Source organism: Neodiprion pinetum, chromosome 4 (assembly GCF_021155775.2).
Source record: "Neodiprion pinetum isolate iyNeoPine1 chromosome 4, iyNeoPine1.2, whole genome shotgun sequence".
NCBI lineage: Eukaryota > Metazoa > Arthropoda > Insecta > Hymenoptera > Diprionidae > Neodiprion > Neodiprion pinetum.
In genome coordinates this window covers 1,261,390-1,279,367 of record NC_060235.2, presented here as the reverse complement: position 1 = coordinate 1,279,367, position 17,978 = coordinate 1,261,390, and the positions used below count along the sequence as shown (strand labels likewise).

The following is a 17,978-nucleotide window of genomic DNA, read 5'->3' as shown; positions in this document are numbered from 1 at the left end:
GTCGCAGTCGGACTGACAATGAAAGAGTTCTGGAAATGCAACGGCGTTTTACGCTTCCGACGCCGTTCCGAACGGCGATAATGTTTTCGGAAGCTCTCGGAACTTTTCAAATTTGGAACCTCGACCCGGCCCCGATATTTGAATAACGAGAGTCGTACGCAGCTGCGGCTTCATAGACAGGGACTCCCAAGTCCCCGTTCCGTGAGGTCGCGCGTCTAATTCTGCAGACAATCAGATAAATTGGCTCAAACGACGACGGACCCGGAGAGCCTCGTTACAATTTATTCCGGCGACGCGGTCCAACCCCGAAGCGAGAGGGAGAGCAAAAACGAGACGAAGAAAGCTGAGAGAGAAAAGTCTGACGAGGATTTAAAGAAGGACAAAGAAGAACCGCAATTTATCCATCGCGCTCGTCTAAGCTCCCAAGAACCAGAAACGGGTGCGGCTCTGCCAGTCGAACTCCTACCGCAATGAATCATCTCTGTTATACCGTGCCGTATGCCGTTAAATGAGTTTTCGATGCTCTTATTATTATTACTATCATCCTCGTTGTATTAACGTCGTTATTATCTCCGTTGTTCTATGCGAGTCGTTGTGGTCCGTTTGTCGTTCTAGTCGCGTGGTGCTTCTCTTCTCGGTCGGCACTGATTAATTAATAAACCAAGAAACTCCGAGTGCCTGGTATCACGTTACACGCAAAGTCCTCGTACTTGCGTCAAATACTTATCTGCTGCGCTACGCGTAGAACCTGCTCGCTCAACTTTAGTCTGGATGAAGCAGCTGGATTTTCTTCAAAAAAAAAAAAAAAAAAGCGAGTAGAAATAAGAGAGGATTGTGCGAAAGAAAAAACGGAAAATCAAACTCACACGGTGCGATCCGGTTTCAATTACGGCGATGATGATTGTAATAATATGATCATCCAAATATATCTGATCGATGTAATATGAAATAACTTCAAGAACTTTCGTGCTTTGATAGTTTCACAACTCTGAACGCCTTGAGGAAAGATTGTTTCTTGAAGCTGGGCATTATTTTGCGGGCTAAAATAAGCCGAATAGAGAGAAGGGATGCGGTAAGACAAAAAGGAGAATTTCAGTCCGTCCAAACCAGAGCCAGAACCAACAAATAAGCCTCGTTATTTATTGACGGCTATGCGAAGAAGAATTTCGGATAATCTGTCGAAGGAAGAAGAAGAAGAAAAAAAAAGATCTCGTACCAATTTTAGTATCGGTTATTATCAGGTTTGTTTGATATTTTGTTTTCCGATTTTTATGATTTCTTTCCGTCTCTCCTTCTTCTTATTCTTCTTCTTATTTCGGATTTTACGCCACTCGGTTCGAGAGAATAAAATGAATAAACAACGGTGACCCGACGAGAGGAACCACTGAGATGAAGCGCGATGTACCAAAAGGAAGCGAAAGTTATTTCGGTCCGTGAATGAGGTCATCGGTGTCGACTGCACCCATGAGCTTAGGCGTCTTGACTACTAGGTAGCAGGGTTCGATGTTTGAAAATCAACAGAGTTGGCCGTGGGTGTGGGTGGAGCGTACCTTTATTACACCGACGGGGCTATTTCGACCCGTTTCGTTATAAAACACATACGAAGGTTGGCCGTAGCCGCGGCTGCAGGACGATCGATTCGAGAGGTCCTGACACCTCTTCCACGGGGAAAGAAACTAACTTCGACGCGAAAAATGTTCGTCTCTCGGGACTCCGGAGTCCCTTGACGCGTTTTTAACCCCGTCTCTCTTTTTCTCCCTCTCTCTTTTCCTCTCTCACCTGAAAATGGGCTGGTAATGACCGATCGTAAAACGAGTCTCATGCGGCTCAGTTATACCGACTTTACTGACTTACCAGGTGCCCTTTTACGGAAGAGAAGTTCGCGTTATTGTTCCATTTCGCAAATAATCGTTGCGTAACAATAGCCGAGATAATTTAACGCCCCGCGCACGGCTCGGAAATTAACCTCGCCTTGTAATTACCGTTATTACACTGGCGAATGATCTTCTCCCAGTTTAGCAATATCTCACGTGTAGGTAGGCGTCGGTTTCTTTTCCTTTTTTATTTCCTCTTGCTTCTCCGCGGCATGAAATTAATAATACATTCGTCACGTGCTCGAGCAGCTCGACGTCGCTGCGAGTGTAAAAAACGAATGATCCTTGTGCCTGACTTCCGGTCGATGGGAATTCCTGACTCACCTGTCACACGGGAATTCCGCTTTTAGCTTCACGAAATCAGGGGCAGCGCGACCCTCGGCCGATAACACAAATCAGGAGGAGTAAAAAGGAAAGAAATTCCGAGTTTCTATTGAAATAAATAAACTTCGATTCTATACATCGAGTGATAACCGAAATCTTTATTTATTACTTATAATTTGTATTATCGATTCTTTTACTTTTATAGTTTGTTGTTAATTATTAGTTTTGAATAAAGCTAATTTGACTGCAGAACTGAAGTTTGTTTAGTTGTTATTTACAATAAATGTTTGAGAAAATAGGTAATTTTTCTTGAAATCCGAAATATCGTTTTGGTTTCTAAAAAAGCAAATTTTACCTGATAAAACTATTCTTCGACTTATCAGTTACGTGGAAGAAATCAAAATTTGACATCTAGAAACCCAAACTGAAAACTCGTGTTCATCGGTGTAACCGATCTAACCTCTCGAAGGTTCTTTTTATCTAATTTCCAAAATTTTCCGCCTCACCATCGGCGATATTGTGTTACACCTGTCGCCGTGCCAATTGCCGAAAGTCGAAAGTAAAACGCATCCGTGGTAATTTTCGTATTAGTCCAAGTTTCAAAGTTGAGTCGTTCGCGGTTGAGTCACTCGGCTTCGTCGCGCCGAGAACGGCGGACTCTGAGTCAGGCATTATTTATACCGTAGTTATTCTTCGCGATGTCGGGGTATCAAAAACTCTTTCGCAAAACGGCGCCCTCTATTTCCTCTTTTTCCGATTTTTGCCGCAATTACGACGTTTCGCAAGTAGGTACATTGCTCGTGAACCACTGCAACCAGCAACCACCTCTTACCGAACCGCAAATTGTTCCTCGTCACGACGATTCCGCAGTCTCCGGTACCGCAATGAAGGAGCACCGACGCCGATCGGGGGAGAAAAACCGACCGTTTAGCGGGCGTCGCAATTTGTCCAGCGAGGACAAAACACGCGGAGGGAATGCCCATTGTCTCGGGACGCCAAATTAGCTGCCCGCTGAAATATACAAACATACACGAGCGGCCGATTCGCCGATTCGACAACGTTTTTCGCCAAACCGCAGACTCGCATTGTATGTTTCAAGCAATACGCGTAGACGCTCAGCGGTGCGAATTATTGGGCGTAATCTTTGGCGGGAAGATACAAGGAGAGGGAAGATAAAAGGGGAAGGGAAGGGTTCCGGGTTACAAGACTCTGCTCTCAGAGAGGGTCGCCGGGGTCGCAACGCCGGCGCCGATTGTATCCTTCTATTTTTCACCGCGTTCTTTAATCGATGCGTTTTTGCCGCGCGATAATCCCGGCATACGTCCCTCTTCACCCTCACGGATGTTGGTATCTCCCTGGTCCCGAGGCAGGTATAAGCTTTGCCGCGAACAATTTTATCGCCTGCAAACTTCAGGCTGCCCGCTCCGCGATCCTTGGTTATACATGTATCCTCCCGACGATTGTTCGCCCTTTGAACGCTTCTTCTTATTCGAGCGAAGAGGAGGAGAGGACGACCGTTTTTGTACCGGGGGCCGGTATTCAAGATCGTCCAGAGAGCTCTGCCTGCGACCATGCAGCGATTGTCTCCGCGCTTTCGACCATCCTTGGAATCGATTCCCGATTTCCTCTTTCGTACTTTATCCCCTTGTAACAAACTCCGCCGAACAAAGATTCATCCGATAGCGCGTCAAGGTAGATTCTCTCTCAATTTTTTTTACACCGCACCGATAATTCAGTCTTGGTGCTCAAGAAGATCCGTGGATCGGGTATAACAAATTAAAAAAAAAATAAGAAAAAAAAAAGAAAAAATGCTCCCGTCTTCTCGAAAGTCCAAAATTCTTCTCTGCTCTCCGCGTTGTCCTGTTCCTCTTACATGCGTTACCGCAAAAGAAATAGAGTGATTGTGAATTAACCCTCGCCAGTGGTGACAGTCGGGTTAGCGTACGGCGAGCAAGAACTCGTACGTAGAAAGACTGTAAGCAGCACGCTGCAGCTGCGCTGCTCGAGGGTTTCGAAGGCGCGAGAAGAGTGGCCGGCTTATCAAAGGCGATGAAAAAGCACTCCGAGCAGAGCTTGGATTGATAAATTGATAAATTACGAGTGCGATATTATTACACCGTGGCACTGCGGCGGAGGATTAAATGGAAATGAGCGGATAATGGAAGTAGTAATAAAAAAGTAGCAAGTAAAATAATAAACCAGACTGAAAATTTGTGTTGACCGGTGTAATTGAAATGAAAAGAAAAAAAAAAAAAAAAAACGTAAAAATAATAAAAAGTCTCAGAACTCGGCGTGCCTGATATGAAATAAATTTTTGAGACAACCTTGCAGAAGCAACGAGTATACATCTACGTATACTTAATATTTAGAAGGCCTAACGCATCCTGACGGCAATGACTCTTCGACACGTGATGCGAATAGCTTCTTTCACGTTCGTTTCACATCGCGCGTCCGCCACGACGATTCGTTGAAAAACTTACCGATCGATCAGTTGGTTTTTTTTTTTTTTTTCTTCAATTTATTTTTTTCCTTTCTTGTTTCTACAATTTCGTGGAGCTCGAAACGTGAAGCGAAATTAATCACTCAATTATATTATATTATACGCGCATATTTTTCATCGTTAATAAAACACGGCTACAGTGCGATTGCAATTGATACGGTAGCAGGCTGTAATATATCCGCGGTGCGAGTGTGAGTTTTGCATTTTTTAATTGCACACATCGCACACGCGGGACACGGAGATCTGAATTGCTTGGGAAGATTGCGCCTTATACACACGGAGAAGAATGCCTCGGCACATTCTGATCTAAGTAGATAATTCTAACATTAACCGGGGAATGTTATACTGGTAAACCTGTCAACGGGTCTTACACGGAAAATCAACCGCGAGTCGAGAGAGACTGGAAATAGTGCGAACAAGGTGGTGTGCGCATCGCGCGAATGTCAACGGTGTGGTTAACCCATTCGTTTTTTTTTTTTTTTTTTTACACCATAGCGTACAATCTTGATTTTCGTTTTTTATACGATTTTAATTATGGTAAAAAATAATTGTCAAGTACGCGAAACAGGGCTAAGTTTTTCTGACGAATCGATTGCCGCTATTTATTTATTTATTATACATTATTGTCATATTGCGAGAAAAGCGGAAATTTTGGAGAAGACAACAAAATCCATTTCTGAAACACCTTCAGAACATCTCAACATCGTCGAAAAAGTGTTTCTTTACCTAAATAAAGGCATTCCGAGTCAATATTTCCGTTTCAAAGTAAACGGGTTAATATCTCATGCGTGTAAAAGTTTGTGAGGCTATAATTCCTACGTCGTAGTTTCCGTCACATAATTATCTGTGAATTACACAAAGTTATACGAAAACATTTGTTGAATCAAAAACCGCTTAAAAAACGACTCTCGACTGATCCCGAACCAATGTTATTACACCCGAAAACTTCAAACATACATTTCGAGGATCACAGACGTTGACGACGCTCGTTCCAAACCATCAAAATTGAAACCACTTAACGTCGCTTGGAAAGAAGATACAAATCGACACTCAACCATATAACGTCATGCGTATGTCCATGGCTTTTTTTTTTTTTTTGTGGTAATTTATCGAGTGCTGACGATTTATTTTCATCGTCTAGCCGCGCAACCAGTCTCTCATCCGCGTTGTAACACGTCCTCCGCGATATCAAGAAGGTTATTTCCACCACGTGTGACGAAATTTTTACCCTGCGTTGAGCAGGTTGCAGCTTCTTCCCGATGCATTAATCTTTATCGAATCTTGATACTGAAACGGCGTGAAACGGTTCCAATATTTAACGAAGTGAAAGGCGCTTTCTTACGCGAGGAATTGATCCAGGAAACGTCTCGTGATTGATGCAAGTTCGCCGCTTGCGGACTGTGGTGCTGTGGAACTGTTTTTTTACGCGCGTGACGGGAGTTGTAGGTATAATGTAAATGTTGAACCGCGAAGGGATCATCACGTTGTTGCACATGTGCACGTGCCGACGAACGGATAAGGGCGGTGCTGTTCACATCAGAGGGACCGCTAAGTCTGTCGGTGGAACACGAGCCGAAGGCTAAAAGATCTTCGCGGTGGATTGGTACCGAGGCAGGACGCTAATGAGAAGTATTAGGCGGCTCATCACGGTTACGCGTGTCCATCCTTGCGTGGATTCCGCATTGCGATATTGCGGGAATACCCAGAACAAGATACGGTTCAGATTTGCCGCTGGTCCAGCCAGCCGTGCGAAAGACCAGCGCAGAGTTAGAGGACTCTTTCACGTTTTGCGTAGTCAGGTCCGTAACGATAAGATCTGCGAAAAATGAGGTAATGCAGAAATTGAACCTCAATTTTGAACGCAGGTTCTGGTACAATATTTTTCCGAAAACAAAAGCCTCGGGATTCCGGTAGTTGTGCGAAACGTGAAATCGCAAGCAGTGCATGAACGCCCTGAGCCAAGCCACCGTTTCGACCGTGACGGAAAGCGAAGCACCGGTTGTTTTCGAATCTAGAAATAGAAACCCGCCAAGAAGCGAGAGAGCTCATACTGACCAGGGTTCAGCGGGCTTTAGAATTTCATCATACGGTCATAAAACACACACTCGATCGCGTAAATCCCGTTCAAGCTTTCAGAAAATTGGATAACAGACAGCTGCAGGACTCTCAAAGAAATCGCGTAGATTTCGATGATCAAAATTCTCTATGATAAAAGCACAATTGGGTGAAGAATATTTGAGAGAAATAGATTCGTAAACCGTGAAATAGAAACGTCTCGCAAGCCAGCGGACCGTTAAAGAACCGGTGAACTAAACCTGGACAGGGAGTGAAATAGCGGTTGGAGCCGAGACAAATTATAGTCGGTACCTACCGGCAGACACGGCATCGTCTGTAACCGAGGCCTGATGGTTATTTAGATTACTGATCATTTATTTTTCTTCCTAGTTGGTGCATGAACAGAAGCTCCAGACCACGTAGCGCGGGGGTATCATCGTTATATCCTACACTCTGCCGTGGCTCACGCATGCAACATTTTTGTTTTCACACGCGGATGCTTCTCCCTCCGTTACTGTCGTCCGCACTCGCGTAGTACGATTGCGCGGAGAAGAGTAAAAAGTAATCTCTTTAACGAAACGGTAGCGCGACGGGTCGCCTCAGCTTTGACGTTGCCTGCGCATCCATCTACTCGAGGACCGAAATACCTCTGAAGTTTGTCAGTTTCCTAAACGATTTTTTATAATTGACACTGATGCACTTACCAGTATGGGTCCGTCCACCTCGTCCGTCGTTGAAACTGTCGCTCCGAACCATTGGGCCGTTTTGTTGTCCACTTGGTAGGCCGCCCCTATTTTCGCGTTCCACATGTTCCCTGCAATTATATTAGAATCATCGCATCAGTTGCGCGTACTATCCGATACGACGGGGATAAGTGGATTAAAAACGGTCGAAACAATCGCGATTTCGAAGTAGGTACGAGACTGCCAGGTGCAATATCTGGTTCGGAATTGAGTCTTACTGCACACTCGCTGGTTTCCGCAGGGGAGGCGGTATATCCAGTTGGCAGGGTCGACTCCGCTTCTTCGCGGAGAGTAACCTAATACGTCAATGAACAGGACGAGGCTCTGCTGGTGTAATACCGTATAACCGAGAAAGACGCTATATAAGTATGTATAACGAGACAGGCAACTCTGCGAGAACATTGCCGGCGAGTTCCCTTAACAGACGCTTATTGCGTATACCAGTACCAGGTGCAGCACCGAGTTACGTATCCTTCAAGTTTCAATCCAATTCCGAACCCGAGCCAGTTGCCGCCGCTTCATTCAAGAGAATCCAATGCTGTTTCTGTCTCCCGTTACGCAGAGTACTTGACTCTGCCTACTTTCCTTTTTTGATTCGACAAAGATGTGACTTTAGGTTATACGCCTCCGATGGCCATTCTACACATCCCGCATGACAAACTTTTGCCTTTTTGAACCTTTGTTTACCGAAAATCTACGGTTTAAGCGAAGCGCGATGTGCTTCCAGTAACGTGCAACAAACCGCGATCAAAAACGGATATCCGGAACACCTGTCCGGAACGAATGGAAACGTCAGATTTTTTCCAAATATAGTTCTTCCAAGAGACTCGGACTCGGACTCGGGTTAAAAGTACGCAGCCGGCGATTTCTTCGGCCTTCGTGTACCTCTGCGGTGAACCCGTTACCCGTATGGGTCATTCGATTTCCGTATAAAGAGAAACGGTGGCTGCGCAGTCGAGCTGGGAACACCAGCTGCGGAGACGGTCAACCACGTCCAGAGCCAACACGTTCTCGGCTGTATTAGGCGGTGCTGGTTCTTGCGCCGCGTTTCATGCTTCTCCGTATCTCATCCACTTCATCGTCAGGGTGCAGCATCGCGACGACGAACACCGACGCGGTGGTATCATCGTCACCGAGTGACGCGGCGTAGCCGTATGGGAAGTTAGTGACCTCCGAGGTCATTCTTCGTCGACTCCCATTCGTGGACATCCACGTTGCGCTGCGGGATTTTTTCACCATGGTTTGCCTCGTAGCGAACGAAAGGAAATCAGTGGATCCGGATCAGGGTTACACGGACTGATGTCAGGGTTTATTTTCGAAGATGACTCGGCAAGCCGAGGCTGGTGGGTACTATTTTGAATCTAGACCAGTTTCAACCGGCGCCTCGTAATTAGCCATCGCGGGAATAATCATCGGTCGTTATTACGGGGTTAACTGACTTGACAAAAAGGGTTTTAAGTGGCACGTTAACGTTCTGTAATCCAACAATTTCACGCGCAATTTGTTTGACGGATTCACTTTGACACATTGAAAATACCCCCAAGGTCCAGACACGCGCGATGTTCTTTAATGATTTTGGTATTCGGATGGTATTTAATTGGACAAGAATCGTTGTTTGTCGAACAACAGGAGGTGGCTAATTATCCTCGGATATATCGACCCACCGTACACAGTCTCTGCTACATACCCATATATACACGTGTCGCGCGTGCAGGACTAAGTTTGCGAGAGGCAGAAACACACGGCGTATTCTGTACCTACTACCGAATGAGAAAGTTGTAGAAGCCAAGTCGATATACTAATTGGCTCTACACGGATAACAACATAGCCGAACCCGGCGGTGATCGAATCGTTGATCGGTAGCCGCTGCTACTGGTTTCTGCAACGACGATATGCCGCTGCTGGCCATGCATTACAGGTATACCCATCCCGCAGTCTCAATCCCTGGGATACCCGGATCAATCTTCACTTACGATCAGAAAATTAAAGATTTTTTAATGGCTACATTTCGCTGCTTGGTTTCGTGTCAATTTCCGGTACGATTCAATTACCAGAAACGGTCGAAGATCGAGTTAAATGTTTGGGTTAACAACTTGGTATCCATCGAGCACAACGCTGTTCTCCGCAAACGTGTCCACATCTGTTATAATATGGTCTCATGTGAACGCCCACGCAGGGTTCACCAGAGCTTTCTTTCTAGGGTCAGGGAGAATGTAGGTCATGCGTTAGATGAAAAGAACACTCCCGAGTCGTGGCATTCTAGTTAGCGGTGCTAAAAGTTTCTCGATTGCATACACTCGAGTCGCGTGTATCGTAGCCAGTGTGGAGGGCTAAAATACCAACATGTGACATGTGTATTCGAATTTGCAACAGACTTTCACAGTCTCAACACACTCTTTAATCTCATCGCTCGATTGTTAATGAATTTGTTTCTATGATTTTACGAGCCTCTTTGAACCCTGTGATATTATATACCGGGTGTGGCTAAAGAAGCTGGACGGTAAGCGTTTTAAATAAATTAAACGAAATTCTTTGTACTAAAAATTTCTTGCAACATAACGCGGCTCGCAATTCGTTACAGTCAATGTTGATACAGACTTAAAAATACTGCGATGACGGAGTTTTGTTATTAAATTATACGTCTAGGTACGAGTATTCTGAAATTGTACAGTATGTTTCCTGCCACCAGATGGCGTTTCTTTTGTCAGCTCACGAGTTAAGCCCACTTCCTTTACATTGTACAGTGATACATAACGCATATTTTCTCTCCCTCTCTCTCTCTCTCTTTTTGTTTTGTTTTTATATAGAAGTCGCGTCGACACGTAATAAGCCCGTATACTCATGCCCATACAACCTTGCAGAGAGTCGGAGGTAGTTATTTTCGGTCCATGACGGAGCTGTATAGTCGGAAAAAATATGCTGTATGCACTCGGATTTACACGTAGGTACAAGCGTGGAAAACATACATCGAGACAGTTATTTATCGCAAGGTGACGATCAAACGACGTTAAATACTCGAGCGTGTTCCATGGAATGTATGATTTCACCTCGAGCTTCGTTGATGACCGTTAAACTTGGACAGTCATTTTTTCGGTTATCTAGATACAGCGTTAAATACCTCGCCGGACCTTCAGACCTCGTTAAATATTTTCCGTCATTCCTGCCTTATCAATAACTTGCATTCTGTTGGATGCGTGTTGAGTCCTTGTCGCACTTCAACTTAAACTGTCACAGTAACTTGCGCGGTTATCAGGTAAACGTTTTCTGTAGTCAGTTGCTTGCGTCGGTATGTTTTTTTTCTTGCTTTATGAAAATTTCACTTCATCTCAATTTCACGCTCAGAGTCCATGCGTCCATCCGCAGGTGGGAAACGGAATTCAAGGCGAATTAGCCGGGAATCGACGACCTTGTCCGGACATCTTCGTAATCAATACGAGAAGTTGTTTGCTGTATAAAGACGCGTGTCCAGAACCGGTTGATCCCAGGAATCGATTCTGCTGTATTTTTACTACCTACTTGCCTTCCGATCATGATTCTTACGAGATAGCTGTGCAGCTCTTATACCGTTCAAATTATTATACCGCAACTGAACTCTGACGAGGATTTTGCTTTTTCTCGGCAGTCCTTTGATCCTTATCTTCGAGGAACGATGCTAAGTACTCAATTTTCCGTCACTTTTACGTATAATCTTTTTGGGTGGGGGTGAAAACATAGACGAGTCAAAAAATTCAAAGGGCACAATATCGAATTTTTAACGAGGCGAAAACTTGGTTTATAGAATTTAAAAATATTGAAAGTAGGAGGATGGAGGAGTAAAAAAATAGAATCCTCAGAACTCCTTTCGATAATATAGAATCGTGTACAAATTCCCGATTTTACCGTTCTATGTTTTGACCTTTCTACATTTTATCGATCCGTATTGCGACTTTCTATATTTGCACTTGCCACGTTATTATATTGATATTCTGGTCCTTCTATCAATCGACAATTCTAGTTCTTAATCCCCACCCATCTTTTTCCTTCGTCGCTTGGCTCCGAAATCCTTCGAAATCTACTAGGACTACTGTTGTCTGAAATTAGCACAAGTCAGAACAACTTACCCTCTGGGTCGAAGTTGATCTGCGAACAGTTGTTGTCAGTAGCGAAATGACAGGTGTATACTGCACCTCCTTTTTCCACGCCCTCTTGCCTAGTTTGGGCAGCTGGCGCACCGACTATAACCCTGAAGCACAAAACAGACATACATTAATTAAATATTACTTTATACCAGCTGGATGGTTTAATATCGGCAATTTTATATCTGCTTACGTATTGCATACGTTTCATAAATGTGCGGTATTCAAGACCGTGTACCTGCGATGGTTGCCCAATCAGATCATTCAACTTTGACATTTAAGCCCCTCCAGAGGCACTCTGGCATTACCTTACCATAAAAGAGCGAACTACTTCCTGAGCTGTGCGAAAAATGTGAATTTCGAAACCTTTCACCGTTGGAAATAAGTCATTTTCGTTAATATAACGATGCATGTTTTGCACACGCTTCGAAAGTCGAGTCGGAACGTTTCGTATGTTGATTATTGCAATTTTCTGACAAACAGCCCTGAAGAATTTCATCTCTCTTTCGTGATAAATGGCACATGAATAGGTTGTTGGTGAAAAAAACAAATGTTGGAATTAACGTATAACTTATATCTCACGCCGCAGCGGAAAACAATTCTGAACGAGACATGATTGTGTTATATCCATAAATTCCCAGTCAACAGAAGACCCTCCATCAATAGTTCACGTCATCCGTTTGACTCACCGATTACACGGAACTTTGTTCATCGTATGTCCTGTACTAGTGAAATCGCGCAACAGCTATATATACTCATCATTGCGGTATGTAATTAATGTTGATTTAGTTGTTAAGCCCGATAAAAAATCAGGCAACACTCAAAACCGCGCTCGGTTACAAACATCCTGACGAAAATAATTACATCGCAGTCTCCAACGCCTCGGATTAAGTGTACTTTGAACCATATTTCCTCCCCGACTTTCGCAGTGATCGACGAAATTATCAACCGCTGTGGATTACGCAAATACAGGTCAGCAGCGGTCATCGGCGTGCCGAAGATTCGCGTTAATTCAGCGTGTGACGTGATCGCGAATTAGTAGACTAATTCGTCATTTCGATACCAGGAACATAAAACACGCGCTGCTCGAGAATAATAATTTGTTTGGACTAGGGCTGAATACGAAGTCAGACCGCGGTGTATAAAATGTGCTGTATTGAGAATTTCTCAATTATAGTACGTATAAAGTTACTTGCGACAAGAGCTGCTTATGCATTGCGTGGATGACTGATTACGGTTGGCAAGAAAACCGCGGGAGTCTCGTCGTCATTTGCAGTTCTGATATCTTGCATCTAAAACACACCGGTGCATCATACCTTTACATGGGCACGCATAAACGAGCCTGGGTAAAAGATCGCGTACCATTATGATCAGATTCTTTAAGGGAAGGTGTACATCTTGGACGGTCTAAAATCATACCTCTTGTTAGGAGTATTTTGATTTTTTTTTTAAAGAAAATGATAACACTTGGAGCAATTTCAGTTTGAGGGCTTTATTATTTATAATTTCAAGAACATTTTAGATTTTTTTCATTCAAATTAATAACGAAATAGCGACATGGCGCTTACAAGTAACGAGCGACCACGTTTTCCTTTACTTTAAAAAAAGTGGTTTCATTTAATTAAAAAAAAAAAACTCCTAACAATAGGTATGATTTTAGACCATCCAGGCTGTACCCCACCCCCTAAAAACTCAGCGTCCAATTTACCACAAAAAAAATTGCCCATTATCTTCATCGGTTCGATAGCCAAGGTTCGCCTCGCGCTCGGCTTTTCATGCAACTCACAACGCCTCGACGCAGATGCTTATGGATCTGGTCTATTACCGAGATTGGATTGATGGACGAGGTGCATCGGCCTGTGTAGTCAGCTGATTTATTACGCGCAGGCTGCACGTGAAAGAATAACATACACGTCCAGCCCACTCTGGTGCACTACGTGAACGCCGCGTTGTTTGTGGACGCAAAATTGGGCTAACACATGCACACCTCTCAGTCCATTATCGGCGGTGCAATTATTACCAGGGAGCGCCCGCCGCGTACCTTATTCCGGAAGTGAGAAAATTGTAGGTGACTACAGCTCCGAGTGAAGCATGGGGTATCATGGTTTTGACAACTAATTGCAAGTGTATTTTTATCGTTACGGTCGGCTTTGCCAGGTTGTAGCGCTTTTTATTTACCGCCACAATTATACCCCGTGCTACGAAACCATCCGTACGTGATTCAACGTTCAATAATACATTTTTACCATTCACCGAACGACAATGTTCAACGATGAAACAACCGTCCTGATGCGATTATCGAGAATCGCGCTGCGAGATCATTTCTTAATTTGGAAGCATATGTACGGTACCGAGTACGGCATTGAACATTCATAAACGCAATTTAAAAGGAAGTGCAGGTCTTGGTCGGCACCAGTCGAAGAAACGCGATTAGTCATACTCGGCCTTTTTGTATTCCTGCCAAGGTTTACCGGGAAGAGTTTGAACGATTCGCGGGGACATCCGCCCCTCTCGAATCCAACGACTCTTCGTGTAATCCCCTCACGAAAATGTCAGCTCGCCTGGCATCTTAAGGACACATTTTAATTGCCTGCCCGTCACTTGCACAGCGGCAGGATCTCGGGGCTTCGCGTTTATTTATTATTATCTACCCCGGGCAGTAGAATTCATGAGGATTAATCCTGCGGAGGCACCGAATTATCGCCCGTCTTCGAAAACCGTCTGAATAAATTTAACCGATATGCGTTACAATTTTAAGAGGGCGTAACAATTCGTTCCCTGGCTTAATTCCGGAGCAACGAAATAAGTCATTATCTCGTCACGGGAATGAGCCGTCGAAACGTTGATTCTTCGGTGGCCCTCGGGTGGAAAAAGAATAACTGCCACGCGTTTCGGTAAAACAAACTTAAGGAAGGTTTTAACGGCGTTACGCAGCTAGTCAAAATTCGGTTGCGTTGCGTGTCTGACTAGCCTAACAGGTTTTTGAGAATTTGGCTTTCTCGTCCGTTTCTCCATAAGAACACGTGTGGAATAAGAGAAGACATATTTGCTTACATCTCATAAACAATCCCGTGAATCGGTACAAAATTTTTATCTGGCGATTGAATCACATAAATCTATTGAATTGCCAAATTTTATCGAAAACCGAATGTTAATTCTGGTATGGTTAGAAATCCCTTAAGTGCAAAGCCCATCGAAATTGGGCCCGCGTAGCTGAAAGCGTAGCTGAAACCCCCTGCCGTTTTATCGGTCATCCTTAATCGTTTTCGGATATTGCTTTCGCTCCGCATGTGTGTTGTTACGATATAAAGAAAATTTCTGACTGACATTGACAAATGAAGTTTCTCGTTCGTAGGATAATTTCCGCCATGTAAGTTATAATTTTTCTTGGAGCCGCTCCTGGATAAATTGTCGATAAGAGTCGCCTTTTTACCATCACGGTGAGGATATCGACGTCGTCGAAACGAGAGACGATTCCCCGAGACCCGTGAACGTGAACTCGTGAGATTTGCCTAGTAAAGACTCTCCGCAAGGCCTTGACACACTGCCGTTACGTATACGACTTGATAGACGTCGTGGTGGTCTGTGCACGTTACTATAGAACACCGCATAATCGCCCTGAACGAACACCGGGTATAACTCTAAGGTAAAATGCAAAGTATCAGTCTTACTCCGATTGAGTGTGTTAATATGCAAGTACGTGCGCGCGTGTGTATTTATGAGCACGAGTAAAACGCCATAAGCGACTTACGCAATCAGGGCAATTCATTCGGCTTAACGCGTGCTTACATCAGCGGAGAATGATCGCAGACCCTGACACACACGCATGGTCTTTTATACTTATCAAGTGCCCGTTGTCGTTTCATCTGATGTTGCGAACGTCGACTGGCTGATTCTTTTTTCGCCTCGATATCTTTTTCTTCCTTGCAAATGTTTGGCTTTCACATTTTTTACACAAACACTGCGCTTCAACTGGATGCGAAATTTCATTACCGATGAGAATTTTCATCTTCCAGATGAACGTTCGATTTTGAAAGCTCGTGTAGCGAAATTCTAGACGAGTCATCGCTTAAAATGTCTATTTGCTGTTGGATGATCCTCGAACATAGTGCAAAGTCTACTCTAACACCTCGTGAGTAAATTACAGTGTACAGGCGTGTTGTTGCTTCAAAAGTGTCAATCGTCAACTCACATGCCATGCATATACTTATACTGTACCACGTATACTATTCCATATGCACGAATACATGCGCAATAATGCATCGTTTAAAAATGGAATTGAATCGTCGTCGGTACCATAATAGGCTGGTTTATTTTTTGCCTGTTTTTTTCAAGGCGCCACTCGAAAAATGAAAAAAAAAAAGTTAAAAAATGAACCTCTCTAATGCGATAATCACCTCTGTAAGCACGCTGATTACTGCGAATCTCGTCTTTAGAATACGTATTGTTTTTCACTTTTATCTGGCAAGCGAATGGCGTTATCTTATTCCCAAGAACATTGCGATTACCGTTATCATCTCGCGAGTTCAGTCGCATGTCGAGTTATCATTCGTTGCGTGGGACGGGATGGTTTCGCATCCGCAGGCCGCTCCTCAATCTTTGCTCTACTCGTTTCTGCCCGTCTTTCATTCTCTTCGCATCGAAGTGGATGTCGTAGAATTTTACTCTGGCCACCGTTATTTGCCGGTGAATCAAACAAACCAACGACTATCGCGTAGCTGCAATTCTTTTACGCGCCGATCAGATACAGCGGTTCAAATATAGGCATACGATGCCACATAATTCAATTTAGCAATGGTTCCTTTGCACCGTCGAAACTTACGCCAACGCAATCGCGTTTCAGAATCTACCCACGTGCAATCGTTTCATTCATATACTCGGCCATTGGATAGCATGAATATCTTTCTAATTGCAGCGGATTCAATTCTGCACCATATGTCTACCGTTGTTTCGGAAAATTGCGGCTTCGTAGCCGGCCAATTTAATTTATTTCGCACTTATTGAACGGTAGCTCAAGTCTCGGAGCGCGACTTATAATCATCTGTCACAACAGCTATGTATGAAAAGAAGAAAACAGGACGACGATGCGTGTAGCAATAAAATAGGTCTGCAACCAAAAAACTGCACAGATTATTTCATAAACTTTTACTCACCGAAACTGGGAAATATACTCAAAAATTTTCATAGCGCCAGGTTTTTTCCTCGAACTCGTGTTTGTAGTTTCGTTTAGAGTGAAACTCTCGTTTAACTCGAAATCTGCTATCCTATTCTTGATTCTAAAGATCCAATGCAAAAGTGATTTCTTACTTTCATTTAACATGTATCTGACAACGACTGAGACTCGAGAATAAACGGAAAATGGAAAGCGGATGTGTATCAAAGAGAAGAAGATATTTCATAGGGAAGAAGAACGAACACGAAATGTTAAGTACATTTCATGAAGAAATTGGTTGTCTAATTTTATAAGAAATATCGTTAAGTTCATTGTAACGAAGGCGGTGGTTTATTCATTATTTTTATGCCTGTATTCTGCAAAAATATTGTATACAGCACACTCGAAAGCATAATATTTACCAACAACATCCCACGCATGGGAGTTGAAATAAAATATTTTTGTTGCAGTCCCGTGCAATTTGACTGATCTGCCTCACTTTCAGAGGCCATTGTAGTTCCTTACGACCTTAAGTGGCAATTGAAACGTCTCGCATCATTAATTGCGCAATAACACCGCGAGTTCCTGACCTCGTTCTTTTTCGGTATGCGTCGCCTTCTTATCTCTTCGGTTATAATGCAAATTTGCAAGAATCTATCGTTATCATATATATATATATATATATATATCTGAGTTAATAAGTGGGTTACATCAAAGGATGTATAAGAATAGCCACTCAAGTCGAACAACAATTACGAAATCGAGGAGAACGCCTGTCTGAACCATCCAACGAACATCGTGTACGGATTGTTTTCTGCATTATCATGCGGTTCTTGCAAACATACATCGCTGTATATTCGCTGAAGCGAACGCATCGCGGTACCAGAATATATTCGAGAAACCGCCGCCGCATTGACTTATTACACAATGACACAATGCCGGATAGCTAAACTCGTTTATATTCCCATATTTGGGAAAATCGGACGCCTCGATCTGTCGACGCCGTGGAGGGATAACCCGAGCCAGAGTCACCTCGGCGGCGGATTGCTCAATGCCGGTGCTGCTGATCTATGAGAAATCCCGCGTTCCGCGGCTTCGTCGAGCTTCGGTGTCCAATCTCTCGTTCTAATCTCCAATTCTCAACCCATTTGCCTGGCTTCTCCGAACACGCGGCAGCTCTCTAAGGACACGAGGTACGAACGGTTCTACCGCCTC

At 43.9% G+C, this 17,978-nt stretch overlaps 2 protein-coding genes across 3 annotated transcripts in view; one reads left to right on the top strand and one right to left on the bottom strand.

The window, feature by feature from the left end:
• WDR79 (WD repeat domain 79) overlaps positions 1 to 17,978 on the top strand; it is a 49,203-nt gene that overhangs the window by 20,739 nt on the left and 10,486 nt on the right. The gene's annotated exons all lie outside the window — the stretch shown is intronic.
• if (inflated) overlaps positions 1 to 17,978 on the bottom strand; it is a 49,913-nt gene that overhangs the window by 24,264 nt on the left and 7,671 nt on the right. For both annotated transcript variants that reach the window (XM_046624258.2, XM_046624259.2), the window contains exons 2-3: positions 11,597 to 11,718; positions 7,458 to 7,567 (exon numbers count right to left, since the gene is read on the bottom strand). In XM_046624258.2, the coding sequence (XP_046480214.1) occupies positions 7,458 to 7,567; positions 11,597 to 11,718 (232 nt within the window). The remainder of the gene's footprint in view (positions 1 to 7,457; positions 7,568 to 11,596; positions 11,719 to 17,978) is intronic.